The sequence below is a fragment of the Juglans microcarpa x Juglans regia genome, chromosome 1S (assembly GCF_004785595.1).
Source record: "Juglans microcarpa x Juglans regia isolate MS1-56 chromosome 1S, Jm3101_v1.0, whole genome shotgun sequence".
Classification (NCBI taxonomy): domain Eukaryota; kingdom Viridiplantae; phylum Streptophyta; class Magnoliopsida; order Fagales; family Juglandaceae; genus Juglans; species Juglans microcarpa x Juglans regia.
This window is the reverse complement of record NC_054595.1, coordinates 6,906,224-6,924,208: the sequence shown is the minus strand read 5'-3', so window position 1 is coordinate 6,924,208 and position 17,985 is coordinate 6,906,224. Positions and strand designations below refer to the sequence as shown.

General features: G+C 37.0%; 2 protein-coding genes across 2 annotated transcripts; both read left to right on the top strand.

The window, feature by feature from the left end:
* The first annotated feature begins 2,227 nt into the window (after positions 1–2,227).
* On the top strand, positions 2,228–4,321 carry LOC121247262. The gene has a single exon (XM_041145638.1). The coding sequence runs from the start codon at positions 2,228–2,230 to the stop codon at positions 4,319–4,321; it is 2,094 nt and encodes a 697-aa protein (XP_041001572.1).
* A 1,904-nt stretch (positions 4,322–6,225) lies between these two features.
* Positions 6,226–8,191, top strand: LOC121247261. The gene is made up of 4 exons (XM_041145637.1): positions 6,226–6,533; positions 6,624–6,892; positions 7,619–7,714; positions 7,844–8,191. Exons 1-4 carry the CDS (start codon positions 6,248–6,250, stop codon positions 8,189–8,191), a joined length of 999 nt encoding a protein of 332 aa, XP_041001571.1. The 5' UTR covers positions 6,226–6,247.
* Positions 8,192–17,985: the final 9,794 nt, after the last annotated feature.

Here is a 17,985-nt window from a genome sequence, read left to right as displayed (position 1 = left end):
GGGGGGCGGCCTGGCCCTCAAGGCTATGAACAAAACTTCATATTTTCAAGCAAACTAATATTATTTTTCATGTAATTTTATTTCATATAATATTTTGCTAGCTAGAGAAAATGTCAATTCTTAAGGAGGTTTATTTGAAAAATAATATTTATTTTTAAACACATTTAAAACATAGAAGAAGATAAATAAAGTATTTTTAGTTGTAGTCATCATTAATATTCTCTAAAAATTTTGTAAAGATTTTAAATCATAATTTTAAATTTTATGTTTGCTTAAACTTTATGTTTGATGGAGTCTCATTGTTCCCACACACTTTCTTTATTTATGGTCAAACATGCAGTATATAAATTGATTAGTCTGTATGTATTATATATCTTTTTCTTCGATGGGCTATGAATCCAAATTTCAGCATTATATCCTAATTAATTAATATGGACCTGCTGATAATAATTGATATTTTGTGAATTTCGGGTTTAGGTTCAATTCATGATTAAGAAAGAAAGAAAGAAAGGGCTAGTTATGAAACTTTTATCTCTCCACCGAATCTCTCTCTCTCTCTCTCTCTCTCTCTCTCTCTCTCTCTCTCTCCATCTCTCTCTCTTTCTCTCTCCATCTTCCTGCATACTGATGGCACCCATGACTTTCAATTCTTTATAATGTTCATTATTATTTAGCCATAAAAATGCAGTTATTAGCCACACATTCATTATATAAGTTTGCATAAAGTTCAATACCTCCCCCTACCCTACAAATCTATGGCTCTAATTGCATCTTGTGTGAGTTTCAATTTACACAGTCCTTTGATCTAAGGGTTCAGTAGAAAAAGGATCCAGGGAACACCAAATTAGCTTGAGAATAGAATAATTCAAGTAAGAACCATTATTTACTAAAATGGCAAGATGACCATTTAGCAATCTTCACGATTTATTTGCCTACCCATATATGGATACCAAATTAAAGTAAAGAAAATCCGAACAAATCTATATGAGCCCATCAAAACCTTAGAAAGATTTAGAAGATCTTCTCTACCAAAATTTCCTCCTCCTCTTTTCCTTTTTCTAGCTTTCTATGTTTTTCATTGTTCCTTAAGCATCTCATTAATGCTTAAGGAACAATGAAGTATATTAATCAACTCTAGACGGAATATTTTGTGCCATGCGTTTGGATTTACTCTGATATATATATATATATATATATATATATATATATATATATGAGACCCTAAAACCTTAGTAAGTATGATGCAGTACTAGTGTTCTTACTCCAAAGCTACTTATTAATAGTTAATCATTCACAATACCTCCCCCCCTCATACAATAAAGAGCTCAAGCTAGCAGTGCGACATAACCCGATCTGATTTACGTATAAGCAGATGATAAGATAAACTTATCATTCTGGTTTCATCCCAAATTAATTTGTAGGTTTTGGGTGGAAAATGATTCAATAAAGCTAGGGATTAATGGTACATAGGAAAAGGAGGTGGGGGTTCAAGTATTAATCGTTCTGTTCTTTAATTTTGTCCTCCTAATTAAATATAACTCAATAATAATTAGTTAAATGGATATTTTTTTTCGAAGTTCTCTTAAAATATATATACATAGGCATAGAATCATAAAAAATTTGGACAACACTACTAAAATAGTCGATATTAAGGATGTAAATAAAGCACATTTATACTTTAATCACTGGCAAAGGTCTGAACATGGAGAAGTTCATCGATCCATTATAAAAATGAATTATGGGTCGAATGTCAATACTAGTACGTACTAGATGCCTATGATGATCAAGCCCAATAATATTAATTGTTAATATATAGATCATTGATATTGATGATCATGTGGGTGAGTTTGATTGCGTTATCTTTCTAGGTCCTGAATATTAATCTTGTGGTTATATATATGTATCTATCAACTTATATGTCATGTTGAGTTTGATGCATATCTACTAGTTCATGATGATCATGTTAGGTTACAAGACTGTTAAAAATATTATGGGTTTGATATTTGTGTCATATCATAAATTAATATTAATATGTATTGATGTAAGAAGTCTGAACGCCACATTCATGATCACTTCCTCGTGCTAAATCCAGCGGTGATTTTCAGTACCTCATAAATCCCTCTTTACACTTTCTTATCTCATATGTATACAGAATATCGTAATAACCTATCATATCATCCTTCACCGAGACGAATAGCAGAATTTGACGAGTCTTCTTTTTATTTAGATGGACAAAAGCTGGATGAATTTGGGTGATAGACTTGTATCACCTGCATATGCTGAAGGGGTTAAAAATTTCCTCACAATGGCACAAAACCATTGTGAGGAAAGTGATCGCATTCGGTGTCCCTGCCGTATATGCTGTAATAACCACTTCTTGCCTATATTTGAGGTGGAGTCTCACTTGTTCATAAAAGGGATCAATCCAAATTACACTCAGTGGATATTTCATGGGGAGGAGGAAACACTCCCCATCATTGACGACGACACCGATCCCGGGGTTGGAGTTGAAGAGAAGTACATTGATGACATGGACCGTATGTTAGATGACATCCGAGCAGGCACATTCGGAGATGCACCTGAAGACAACACTACATCGTCAACTCAGCCATCAATACCACATCCCTCCCCAAACTCAACTTTTGACCAACTATTACAGGATGCTCGACGTCCTCTTTTCGACGGCTGCACTAAATTCTCAAAGCTCTCATTCGTTGTGAAGTTGTTACATATTAAAACGCTTGGTGGGTGGTCAATCAAGTCTTTTGATATGCTCATAAGCCTTCTGCGGTCTACCTTTCCTGATGCTAAATTGCCTAGTTCATATGAGGAGGCAAGGTCATTGGAGCGAGGGTTGGATTTCAAGTACCACAAAATACACGCATGCCCAAACGACTGCATTTTATTCTGGAAGGAATATGCTGATCTTAACGAGTGCCCTATATGTAAGGCTTCGCGTTGGATGCCAAATACACATGGGTCACGAGTGATCCCACAAAAAGTGCTTCGGCATTTTCCTTTGAAGCCAAGATTGCAGCGTCTCTTTGTGACAGACAAGATTGCGTGTGATATGAGATGGCATAAAGAGCAGCGGGTACCCGATGAGACTAGTATGAGACATCCTGCTAACTCTCAGTCCTGGAAGACATTTGATCAAGCCCATTGTTGGTTTGCTAGGGATGCTCGCAGTGTTAGGCTCGGTCTGGCAAGCGACGGCTTCAATCCCTTCAACAACCTAGCAAAACCGTATAGCATTTGGCCAGTGATTCTTGTCCCGTATAACTTGCCGCCGTGGTTATGCATGAAAGACCAGTTCTTCATGACATCACTCATTATCCCTGGTCCAAAATCACCAGGGAATGACATTGATGTGTATTTGCAGCCGTTAATTGATGAGTTGCTTGAACTCTGGGAACATGGGGTACCTACATATGATGCTTCTACAAAGGAAATGTTCATGTTGCATGCTGCCTTATTGTGGACAATTAATGATTTCCCTGCATATGGAAATCTTTCTGGGTGGTCAACAAAAGGGAAATTGGCATGTCCCTCTTGCAATGCAAGCACAGATTCTATTTGGTTGAAGTATGGTAGAAAACAGTGTTATATGGGACATCGACGTCTCTTACCGGCAGGTCACATTTGGAGGACGAGGAAAAGGTTGTTCAACGGTAAAGAAGATTATCGCATGCCACCAAATTGGGTTGAAGGAGCAGGTCTCTTAACTCAACTACAAATGCTTGGAGATGTCCAATTTGGAAAATCTTGTGGGAAGAGAAAACGCCCTGCAGAACAGTTGAACTGGACAAAGAAAAGCATATTCTTCAAACTACCTTATTGGTCAATGTTGCGGCTTCGACATAATCTAGATGTTATGCATGTTGAGAAGAACATTTTCGATAACTTATTGGGCACTTTAATGGACATTCCTGGCAAAACAAAAGATAATATAAATTCTCGGCGTGACTTGGAGAACTTGGGCTTCAGAAAAGAATTGCATCTCAAGTCTGAAGGTGGACGTGTTACAATGCCACGTGCATTGTACACATTACATGGAGATGAAAGGAATAAATTCTGTGAGTGGCTCGCTGGGGTTAAATTTTCAGATGAGTTTGCCTCCAATGTCACACATTGCGTATCTGTACGTGATTGCAAAATCACTGGCCTCAAAAGCCATGACCATCATGTTTTCTTGCAACGATTGCTTCCTATTGTTGTTGGGGGGTTCTTAAGGAGTGATATTGCATTGGCATTGACTGAACTTAGCAGTTTCTTCAAAGAGTTGTGCGCCCGAAACCTGGATGTGAATCGCTTATCCTAGCTTCAACTTGATATCGTCACCATTCTATGCAAATTAGAGATGATATTTCCTCCTTCTTTTTTCGATATTATGGTCCACCTAGCTGTCCATTTACCGGGTGAGGCCATACTCGGGGGTCCAGTTCAATATCGGTGGATGTATCCGTTCGAAAGATATCTTGGCAAATTCAAGCGGTATGTTAAGAATAAAGCCCGTCCAGAAGGTTCAATAGCGGAAGCCTACATTCACATCGAGTGTTTGACATTTTGCTCCATGTATCTCCAAGATGTTGAAACGAAGTTTAATCGAGCGGACCGCAACATTGATGGTGGAGAAGAGGATACTATAGATGGTTTCAAAGTTTTCAACCAAAGACTTCGTCCATTGGGTATAGCTCGTAATGTGCAATTACAAGATAAACTCCGCACCTCAGCCATATGGTACGTGCTTAACAACTGTATCGAGATTGGACCTTATCTCGAGTAAGCAATCATGACTTCCTTTGTGCTTTTTCGAAACGACCTACTACTATCTCGTAGACTTTACGTAACTAACTAATATTGATTGGCCGATTGTGTTCTCCAAATGCAGGGAGCACTATGAGAAATGTAGGTTGTCAAACCCAAATTCTGTCGATCGTACGCATCAAACTGAGTTTCCAACTTGGTTCAAGCAACGTGTAAGTTAGCAATTGGGGTATATTCTATCTACTTATAATTAACCCGACCTTGCTTTTGAGTATGTACTTGAAAGTATAAGTTCAAAATTTTTGGGTCGCTATTTGTGTAGGTTCAAGACCAACGTACGGGAAACCCACCACGGGTGTCCGCTGATTTGTATGCGTTAGCTTGTGGTCCTGACCCTTGGGTTGCATCATATGCTGCCTGCATTATAAATGGTAAACGGTTCCATACGAAGCAGCTTGAACTTCGCCGGCGATCACAAAATTCAGGAGTGTTGGTAACTGGTGACGAAGATACTAATAATTTAGACTTTTATGGTGTTCTTAATGATGTTGTGGAGTTACACTACATGGGAGGTCGTCGAGTGTACTTGTTCAGCTGTGATTGGTTTGATGTTAGTGATAAGAAGCGTGGGGTACGAGTTGACGATCATATAACTAGTGTCAACATGGACAGAACTTAGTATAAGAATGAACCATTTGTGTTGGCATGCCAGGCTTCCCAGTGTTTTTACATTAGAGATATAAGGTCGAAGGGGAACTGGTATGTTGTGCAGAAGTATAATAATAGGAATGTGTATGACATTCCACCAATGCCAAGGGTTCAAGATGATAGTGATGACGAATCAAGTGAGGATGATGTATATCAAGAAAATGAGCCATCATATGATTATCCACTTTTACATTGTGATGCATATCCAGTATCAACTCCACTTAGTAGGACTGATATAGAACCTATCCACATTGATGCACGAGGCCATATGGCAGTTGGTGGTGAGCCTAGACATTCAACAGACTTTATTGATGATGGAATGGTTCCATCTGGTTCCGGAGATGATTATGGTGATTGGAAATATTCAGATGAAGAGGACCTATCCACCGATGAAGAAACAGAGTCAGAATAGGCATCTGCCAACCATTGGAAACCAGGTGAACAGCGCATCAGTTGAAAGAGGCAGCCTTCATGGATTGGATCGTATGCTGGGTTGCAAACTGCACTTTATTATAAATTTTTCTAACTTTTTCATTGGGTTTTTTCGTGGACCCTGAAATAGCAGTATTAATGAGGGTACTTCATGCAAATATATATAGTTTCACAAATTGACATTTTAATGCATTATCTTATTGCATGGTTGCTATGGTTATGTTTCCTCTAAATAGCTTCATGTAATTAACGTTTGCTATTGTTGAATCTCAGGTAGACGGAAATAGGAGACTTTTGGTTAGTGTTCAAGGCAAAATCCATCATAATCTCATCTCAACCCATGGAGTTAATGAGAAGCATAAACGGCCCAGGTAGATCATTGCCCAGTGTACGAGGAACCCGTCCCAGGACTGGTATGTTGTATAGATGTAGTGCACGCAGGCCACGTGGAGTCCGCATTGGAGACGCTAGTTCAGATGATGAAACGCAACCTCCAAGCCCTCCATTGGAGACTCCTTGTGCGAACCCATGTCTGGAGACAGAGGCAAACAGAGAACCCTCCCCGAGGGAACAACCAGATCCTCTTCAAAGTAATCAGATCGGTATAGTTGACAATGATATACGAGGTGAATTTAATGGGCTATATCGTTGTTGTGTAAGATTGCTTTAAACAAATGAGACCCCTAAGGCAACCTTATTGTGATTATGTCATACAGGTGAGGATGTCCCGCCTGTGCCTGTATCCAACCAGGCACATACGAGACGTGGTCGCGGGCCGGCGAAGTGTACTGAATTTGAAAAATTACGTAAGCATGGAAAAGTGTTGTTGAAGATAAATAGTGGAGAAACAGCACCATGTTGCGAGAATGCAAACATGTTTACAACACGTTTAAGCTGGATCATTAAACATCACTGCAACATGAGCTACCCAAGATGGAGTGATGTACCCCAAGAGCATAAGGATGAATTAATCGATCGTGTTCGGGTAAGACTTTATACTTTGATGTTGATCATTAAAAATTTATACTATATATAATTCACAAGTGATCACCCTAAATTTTAATGGGCTATGCAGGGTGATTTTGAATTGGATTGGGACTTAGAGAACCATCAATTGGCTGTGACTAAACAGCTTCGTAAGCGCTTTAATGCCTTCCACCACCAACTACATGCCATTATATGTCATATGGCAGCCATGACGAGGCATTGGCGACTGGGACTAGTTTGGTCACCCCCCTAGTATGGTTTAAGCTCTGTGAACGATGGGGTAGCGAGGCCTTCCAGGTATGCATTCTGCGTGTTCAATCATTAAACCCAGACTTTTCATGGGATATTTATTACTATATGTACTTTTGCTTAAAATGCTGGTTTTCAATGACAGAAAATAGCAAGTAAAAATCGGGACAATAGAAGGATGCTGAAAATTAACCACACAACTGGTCGCAAATCCTTTGTGAGGATGCTAGAACAAAATGTATAAGGTTTGAAAGCTCATGTCATGGCAACCACACACTAACATAATGTTAAATTTAGGATGTAGATTTTCACGAAAGGGGTATGCTATATCCCCATGCTTTCTCTCATATATGATCAAGAATTTTTGTTTAGCATTTGTTTGGATAGTCATTTAGTAGTGATTAACCTCTCCATGCCATATGTAATATATTATCTGATTGAATATGTTACATGCACACGTACCACACACATGTAGCGTGCTGAAAATGCAAATTTGGTGGACTTCTACAAGGAAACCCACTGGTCCAAGAAGAAAGATAAATTTGTGACACCTGCTACCGAAGACATTTATGTGAGTATATTATAGCATAAATTTTGTATGTTAAATGCAATGACGGAATACATATTTATCAGATTGAATCATAAAAATGCATTATTAGGACATATAAGTTCATAATCGGTTCATTATGTCATATTGCAGAAGGATATGGTAGGAAAGCTGGATAATTTAGAACCAGACAAACGAACTGATGAAGCAGCAGCGGGTGTATTCAGAGAGGTACTTGGGCATCGACCGGGTTATGCAAGAGGACTGGGAGAGATGGTGATCCCCGAGTCTACAAGAAAACACTCCTTGGCACGAGAGAAAGAGTATATAGCTTTGATTGAAAAACATAAGAAAGAGGCTGAAGCTTCCAAGAGTGAGATGGCGTCAATGAAGGCAAACATGGAGGTTATGATGGAGAAACAAAATGAAACCGATCGTATGTTGAGGGCCATCTTAGCTGCGAACCCGTCCCTCATTGAGTCTGTTCGAGAGACTCAGTGAGGATATTTTTTGTAAAAAAATATGGGAATTTTTTTTGTGGTATTTTGTGGTGCATTCTTGGCCTAAGATGGTGGATTGACAAGATATATATAGAATATATATCCAATGGGAGGTTATATGTATATGTTTTGTGGGAGCAAGCTGGGTTGGGAAAGCTATGTATTGGCCCAAGTTATATCCAAAGGAATAGGTATGATAATATGTACCAAAAATTATGAGATGATGTTAGGCCTCATACTTACATGAAGCAAACATGTAAGTATCTACGCTTTAATGCTTTCACTATACATATCGATTGGGTGTAGTACTGGCATGCTTAACAACATTTGGTTGCTTGTTGTACAGGCTAATTCATACCATATTGGATGTACATGGTATCTCATGGGTGGGGTCGTCTTACGCTAGAAGTAATGAACTTAGAGAATTTGAATTTGAACTACAAATTCACGGAAGGTCTACAAGCAGGTGATGTCTTCATTCCCCTATGCGATTTACTTCTACTATGGACTTCTATACAAATGATATGAATTTCATGTAATTTTTATACATTATATACGAGTTCCCAATTTGTGCTTCTGCTCAAGTATAGATAGGCCTACTTTATGTACACAAATTAGTTATGGTATGCTATAGGTGGGGATTGTAGTATGAACGGTATGTTTGGTTCCCGTTTCAAATTAGTGTATGAAGGGTTACATACAAATTTCAAATTAGGCCGTTTGTGTTTTATCACATTGTAAAAATAAGTAGTTTGGAATGGGCTTCTATTTTTGGTAGTTTGCAATGACAATACTGCAATATGACTTAAACTCTGGGAATCTGCTTGGAGGACCACTTCCTAAAGGCCTTAGTCTATTTGCAGCCACTTGAGCTGCCGTAAGACTTAGAATCCCTGTTTCAATTTTTTAAAAGTATTCAAATGGTAGAAATAGAAGCCCATATCTGCCATTTTCGTATGTTCGGTTAGTGTCTTAACTTGATAGACCTTGAGGGGCTGAGTTCATAAAAGTTTAAACTTTTATGATTATTGATTCTTTAACCTCTAAATAGCAGTTTGTCTTCCCTATGAAACATCTGTTTTGAGTCCTAGGAAATTCAAAACATTTGTTTCAGTTTCTGGGCTCCATGTGCAGATTCTGGCTGCACATATAAAGGCAAGGTGGTGCCAATTTGTGTTAGCTTGATATGTATTGTTGGAGTTGTGTTAATTTAAGTTTAAGTTTTTAGAATAATTGATGTCCTTTGGACACTTGTCTGATTCTATTTTAAGTAGTTCCAGTTACTTGTCCGCTTTTATATATCAAGAGGTTAGTCAGAAAAGTATATTTTGAGTTATAAAGTCTATGATAAATGGGATAACGAAATAACTTGTCATTTTATATACCGTCCAAGTATCATTTCTCTTTTGGTTGAAAAGAAGACTTAAAAGAAGAAAAAGTAAAAGATCTTCAAACTTTCTTAACTCAATCATCTGTAAATTAGAAGCGAAAAATGAAAGATGCATAGTCCGAATCATATATGCAGAACGTTTGTGTATTTTAAGCCATTTCCTTCTGCTTATCTGTCATGCATGTATCTTTGTATGTTTTAGACTTGCTAAAAGATGATCCATTAACATTTTGCATTATGCAAAATGTGCACAGGGTACTGATCATGGTGGTGACACATACTTCGGACTATGCACATATCCTGGACGTGAGCTACGCCACCGAATAGATTTTAAGGTACTTGATGGTATCCTGTAAAAAATTACCAGAACAGAGATCAACACTTGTATATCTACCGGTGAATTACTTATACGTTTACCCCCATATCCCATTGCGTACCTGTTGAGCCTAGACATTTAGACGCATATAGAGGTTTTGACTTAGACTCTGAGTCTGGGATGGTTTTTACTTAGCATGCTTGGGATGAGTGTTGATATGTACTTTGATTGCAAATTAGGCCTTAAATTATGTTATAGTTTTCAAGAGTTGGGAACTTTATGATGGATGTATAAGTGTGGTGGGTGTCAAACCTAACTTTGTTTATGTTTAATAGGATGTTCGTAGAATTAATGGAGAAATTCCTTCAAAAGCATGAAGTAACTTCAGATCATACGAGGCTTCTGGATAAGTAATACCATCACTACATGTAGTCTTTTCTTCTTAAATTTAGTTATGTTGTTTACTTGTTTTAGAGTAGAGCTTGATAGTTTTTATTACTCTCAGCAGCTTGATAGTTGATGTTCATTCGTGCCTTGTACTCAAATTGTAGATGGCAGCTTGATAGTTTAATAAGTTTTCATAAACAACCCGTGCACATTTGGAATCATATTTTTTTTTATGCATGTGGTATATGCAAATATAATGTACCACATGATCTAATACAGATCATAATCATCTTGAATACATATATATACTTCCATTTTAATACCTTTTTTAATTAGATTAACAATATATATTTCTATTAGGTAGCTAGCTAGCTAGATGGAAAAGAAATCATGGATTTTTTCCTCTTTTGGTTTAGAATGTATTAATAGGTTTTACATAATTTCTACCAAGAAATCGTGTGAGTTTTATGCTTTAAAAAAATTATATAATATAGAAGGCAGTGTACTCCACTGCAGATTTCCTATTAATTGCCCCATTATTTGTTCATGTACACCATTTGTTTTTATATTAATTGCAGATTTTCATTTTATGGATATTTCTTTTGTGGAGCGAATGTAGAAGGCATAAATCTAAATTTGCGGCGATAACCCTGTTCCAGACAGCTGGATCGATCTTTGCCCCTCAATATACAAGTCATCGCAAATCATCAACGATCGATATCTCGAAGTTGCGGATGAACACCACCCAAGCAAGCATATTTTTTATATTTGTTTATACTTGTATCACTTGGATTGTGGATGCAAGTGATATGTTTGTTCATGATTAAAGTTGTAAGAGACATTAGCTGCTCCCATTTGTAAGACATTATTGCCTTCCATTAATGCACCATATGCCAGTTTATAGTAACCTTAAAGGGTATGATGTATTGATGATGTATTGGATGAGAACTTGAATTTATATATATTAATGTACAACATTTTATGCTTACAAGTATTGGATTAAAGTACTATTTGGTAATGTTGTGAATCAGTTGGAGCAGGGAATTAGGTACCCACTACAAATTTTGCATTCTGTACGTATACTGCATATTTTAGGTTCAAAATCTCTTTTGCGGCGATTTAAAATTCGCCGCAAAAAGATTTAATCTAATGAAAAAAGTTTTTTTGCGGCGAATAAGAGTGGACATCAAAGCAATCTAACAATCAAAACGATTTTTTGCGGCGATTATTATTTCGTTGCAAAAAGAAATATTCCTCATCTGCGGCGAACATAGTTGGACGCCAAAAGCAAAGTCATATGACGAGGTTTTTTGTGGCGCCTAAAAGTCGATGCTAATAAGTGTTAGCAGCGAAACATAGTCGCCGCAAATAAGTTTGGGGCCACTATTTGCAGCGTTTGTAAAATTGCTGCAACAAAAATATGCGCTATTTACGGCGATTATTTGGGTATTCGCAACAATCTAAAGTGCTGCAAATACTTTTTCGCAGCGATAGAAGAGTGAAATTCAATCATTATTTGCGGCAAAATTAAGTATATTTGCGGGGGAAAAAATCGCTGCAAATAAAAATTTTTGGCGATGAATTTTTCATTTCGCTGACAAATTTTTTAAAAGGCGCAACAACTGCGACGGACTGCCGACGCAGCATAAATCGCTGCAAATAAGCATTTGCAGCGATTTTATGCATTATTAGCATCGAATTTAGGCGCCGGGAAAGGCGCTGTTTCTTGTAGTGTCAATCTTAGCAGTTTGATTTCCTTTTATCTATTGTGACCTGGAAGTACTCGATTTCCATTGGTGGGTATCTGCATGCATGACATGTCTTCACAAATCTTCTCCAACTCGTCTTTCATAGTACTGTTTGATCCTGCGTTTCATCATTTGTTGTATCACTCCAAATATATCAATAGGTGCTTGAGCATCTTTGCGAGTAGCATGGTCCTTTGTATAAACAATGTAAAGATCCTCAAGTCGAATGGCACACTACTTATTGGGAAACTCAAGAGTCAAGCCAAGCTGTATTGGTATGGGTGGCAGGGAGATGTTTCTTCCGGATGGGAGATTGAAGGGAGTCGATGCAACACTACAAGAGGACAGGCTTTTTGCTGCGGTCTACAGTCGCCGGGAGTATAGCGTGACTGATGCTCTCTTTCTTGCCACAATGGGTTCTTTAAAAAAAGCAGATGATATTTTCGTCGATCTCCACATTAGAAAAAGCAACGTTGTCGCTGCTGCAAATGCTTTCCATCCGATCGATGTTCTTATCACAAGAATAGCGCCACTACATGTAGGATTGGTTCATCGGGATTCTGGATTTTTATAAGGGCTTTGAGATTCTCTAAGAAAGTTAGCTACAGTGTTCAGACGCCGAAAAAACCTCACTAGAATCGGCCACCAAAAAACCCATTTTCGGATTCGTTAAATACTACCTGCAGGATTGGTTAAATACTTTTGTTGCTGCAATGACTTTGTGGGATTTTTCGACGCAATAAGAGATGCCTTTTATGGCGTAATAGATGCCAGAAAAATTATATGAATAAATTATATTAATTATATTATGAATAAATTATATATAAAAATTATATTATAAAATAATAGTTTATATATGAATAAATTATATATAAATATATATAAATTATAAATAGTCTAGTTTAAATTGAAAGATAAAAAAATAAGCTTGTAGTTTGAATAAATAAATAAATAAAGACCGAAATATCAGACGTACGGACCAAAATGACCAAAATACAGTACGAAATTGTACAATTTTCTGTATCGACTATGCCATAAAAATAAAATATTTTGATCATACCATCCGGTAGATAAGAACTTCAAAACCTTAGTTCAAAGTGTTGGTCGTTGGAGTACTACTCCTAAAAAAAGAGGAGCCAATTGCTAAACGGTAGAGAGGGAGAGAGGCATGTTGGTTTGGGTCTTGTGATTTGGAATGGCAGAGAGAAGAGGCTTAGGATTTGGAATGGCTCTTTAACTAAGGGCATTCACATTGAGTACCTTATAAAATTCCTTATAATTTAACTAAAAATGACACTTTCTATAATTTTATCCTAATTTTACTCATCTTCAAAAGACATTTTACATCTCATTCCATATCATTTCTCTATTCTATTAAAATAATATTCTTCTATTCTTTTTTTTATTATTTTTTTCTCTATTTCCATTCTTAACCACTAACTCTTTTGTCTTATTCTCTCATTTTCAAATATCACATTTTATTAAAATTATACGATTTTTTTTTCTTGGATACAATATTATTTTTCAATTCAACATCAGAATTAAAAATAATATTTTTTTAATATAGGCATTTTCCAACGCGATGGTATTTTTTAATATGATTTTGTCCGTATATACTTGAGTAATATTTTATTTGCATTTGTCTAACGATAACATGTTTTTCATTTTCAAGAAATGGTAATATTTTTTTCAATTTCTCTAACGGTAATACCTACCCACGTATTAATGATAAATTTTTTTGCAAAATAGTACAACGGTAACATTTTAAATTCCTGCCTCCAACGGTAACATGTTTTGTCATTTCTCTAACGTTAACTTTTTTTCTCTTTTCTCCAACGGTAACATTTTTTGTCTTATTTGTAACGGTAACTTTTTCCTCTATAAATACGTATTCTGCTTGCATTCACATTCTCAAATACCCAAGTCTCATCTCCAACTCCCTTCATCAAATGGCTCGTTCTTTCTCTCATAAATTGCTCACATACTTGTCATCTGATGATGAGTTGGATGTTGTTCTTAATGTTGAGACTGATGGAGAGTCATCGAGACATCGTGGCAATCGCCAACGTCGTAAGTTTATTCGGCGTGATCATATTCAAGGGCATCAGCGCCTGTTTCACGACTATTTCACAGAAAATCCAGTATATCCCACCAATTTATTTTGAAGGAGATTTCGGATGAGTCGTCCCCTATTTCTCCGTATTCTGAATGAGGTAGAGGCTTGCGAGCCCTACTTCGTCTAGATAAGAGATAATGCCGGAAAACTCGGTTTATCTTCTATGTAAAAGATAACTGCAGCACTTAGAATACTGGCATATGGGGTTACTGGAGATTTTATGGATGAATACATACGTATTGGAGAAAGCACCGCAATGGAGAGCCTCAAAAAATTCTGTAAGACAATCGTAACTATTTTTTCAGATGAATATTTGCGATCTCCAAGTGCGAATGATATTACTCGATTGCTTGCGGTTTGTGAACAGCGGGGATTCCCAGGAATGTTGGGAAGCATTGATTGCATGTATTGGAAGTGGAAAAATTGTCCCGCTGCCTAGAAAGGTATGTACTCTGGTCACATTCGTGAACCAACTATTATTTTAGAAGCAGTTGCTTCATATGATCTTTGGATATGGCATGCATTTTTTGGTATGCCCGGTTCACATAACGATATTAATGTACTGAGAGATATTTTATTTTCACGGAATTTGCCCAAAGGCGTGCTCCTCCAGTCAATTACACAATCAATGGTAACGACTACAATATGGGATACTACCTTGCCGATGGTATTTATCCCAAGTGGTTAATGTTTGTGAAGACGATTCCATCACCCCAAGGTAATAAGAAGAAAAACTTTGCCGCAGCACAAGAATTTGCAAGAAAAGATGTCGGGCGTGCCTTCGGGGTATTTCAACAAAGATTTGCAATCGTTCGTGGACCTTCTCGATTTTTCAAAGTCAATGAGCTAACAAATATAATGAAAGCATGTGTTATTCTACATAACATGATCATTGAGGACAAGCGTGATGATAGTCAGGGTCTGAACATGGAGTATGATCAAGTTGTTGATGATATTCTAGAACTATCGTGCAATCCAACAATAGAATTTATCAACTTCATTCAGCGACATCATGAAATTAGAGACAACTCGGCACATCATCAACTACAAGCAGACTTAATTGAACATCAATGACAGATTTATTTCCAACAATAGAAAAGAAGGTTCTGTTGGATTTTCTATCTTTTTAATATTAGTAGTGACCATGTATTCCTGTTTCCACAATTTCCATTTCAAAAAAACATGTTTACTTCAAGAACATGCTAATTGTTACTGTAATATATTCATTATCTGTAATATTTTAAAAATTTGTAATGTCCAAGTGTAATCAAGCAACATCTATCCATGTTAGAGTCAAATTCATAGACTACATTTTTCTATCTTCTCAATATTTACTTGCTAATGTACAAATTATAAAATACAACAAACATGCCAAAGTCCTTCAAAAAAACCATCAACATCAGCCTCAACAGTCTAACAAGTTATACTAATGTGTCAATTATAAAATACAAAGATACCGAATATTGAATAAAAAAATAAGTTACAAAAAAGAATGTTCTGATCAATTATCTGATGTATTGCGTCTCGCCAATATCTCCATTTGAAGTTGCTGGAAATATACCCGCTGAACTCCAGGCAACGTACTCACATCGAGCAACATTATGCGCTCCTCTCTCTCCCACCGGGCGATTTCCAGTTTCTCCACCTCCAACCTCAGTCGCTCGTCCTCTTGTCTACTTTTATTTTCCTCCCTTTCTCAATCATATACCATCTTCTCGGCCTTGAGTCGAAATAATTCTTTCTCTTGAGCACATGACTCCTCTAGGAGAGTATACTTACGCTTGCTCAACTCCACAAGCTCATCTGATGCCCTGGTTTGGGCCTTACGTTTTCCTTTCTCAGATTTTCTTCCCATTGGCCTATCCAATTCGATGACATCATTCTCCACTAGATTTTCGGCCTCTGTACCACCAACTAAATCCATAGGTGAATTAGGTGCAACTGTTGAGGTACGAGAATATGTCGGAGACATCGTCGACCTTCGCTTCATCCCGTCCTTTGTGTAATGTTGATTCCATTTCAGCTGGTCCTTCAATAGCTGCCAACAATGCTCGAACTAAAATGAAGTTTTCTCAAGCAATTGATACATGACCTTAGCTTTGTCAAACTTCCAATGAAAGCATAAAATCAAATAATTAACCACCTATTAAAGATAAATGATATAACGCATAAACATCATAATTAAGTGCTGAAAATAATAAAAAAGTGGATGCTTATACCTTGTCTTGCTCAGTCATGCCACTTTGATTCAACCCTTCAACTTGTGCGAGTTTAGCAAAAAATTTGTTCGTCGCCTTTTGAATGGCAGACCACCGATGTATTAAAGACCCAACACTCCGCTCATTTGTACTTTGTTTATACTCATTGAAGTATTGACTAACTTTTTTCCAAAGTTGAGCATGTTTTTGGTACGTTCCCTGAATTGCATCAACACTACTATTCAGCTATGTGGAGACAAGTAACTTGTCTTTTTCGGGGGTGAAGTTTGCACCCTTGGCTGATTTTCTTTGAGAGGGAAGCTCTACTTGGGTTGGGAGTGGAGAGTTATCCAAAGTCACGGGAGATTGTTCACTTTGACCACAAAAATGTGGTCAATTTCACGCTCCTGAGTCATGAGGCTGGTGAAGAATATATTTCCATACTCTTGTGAATCCATCTCTAAAAAGTTATAAACATAGATATGGTTCACATGTTAGACAATTATGAATAATATTCTACAAGTGATTTTGGTAGCCAGCTCAGGAATCCTATGGTAACATATGACCACACTTCGCACCCTCCCTAGCATGGCTGCAAGAACCAGTTGCCACTATTTATTGGCCATCCTGGTTACCATGTCATGGAGGTGTGTGCCAAAGTGTTACTTCACCATCTTCAGATTTTCTCATCATCATAGCCGAGGGGTTAAGACAACTTAAATACAAACAAGTAAAAAATTTGCAAAATAGAAAATAAGAGCATTTCCATCTGTTTCCCTAAACAGTTGTGTGTTTTAAATATGGCTCAGAATGGTTTATAGAAGTTACATCATGTGCGAGACAGGAGCTCAACTAAGATAATGGCTGGAAAACACCAAAACCCCGATTGCCTTTTGCAAAAACGATCACAAAATAGTTGGTGGCCATTCGGGTTTAGATTATCCTGCCATATCGATGAAGCCCCATTAAAAACACTTGTCTAATAGCCCCCTCCCATGGAGTTCTACATCCCATCATCATAGCCTTACACTAGACATATAACCCCGGAGAATAGGCATAAATCAGTACCAAATAGTAAATGAAAGCATACAAAGATATTGGGTTCTCATTCAATATAACAACAGCTTATTTAGTCCAAACTAGGTAATTGACACCAACAACAAGTCAGTCCATGGTAACAAGACAAGAGATACCACTACTAAATATGCCAATGATAATTAATAATTAGTAATGATAATTAATGATACCAGAAAAAAGTTATGCACAAACTGATAATAGTCCATGCCCAAAGAAGTAAGTCCAGCTCACAAATGTCATGATAATTAATAATTATGCACAAACTGAATAGTTGCAAAACGAACCGTGAATATCAACTCAAACACATTATAATTTATTTGAAACATTTCCAATACTGATAAAAATAAAATTAATCGACTGAGCCAATAAAAAAACCATCTTTCTAATTCCACTCGGAAGATTTAAATAAGTAGAATTAGAATCATTCAATCAATTTAGTATGAAGGCCATGTATAGGTTAATATGGGTTGAAAAATGTCTCAGACCACCAAATCAAATATGGGATTTATCCAAAGTCAACAAAGAAACAACAAAGCACAAAGAACAAACAATTTCCTCAAACA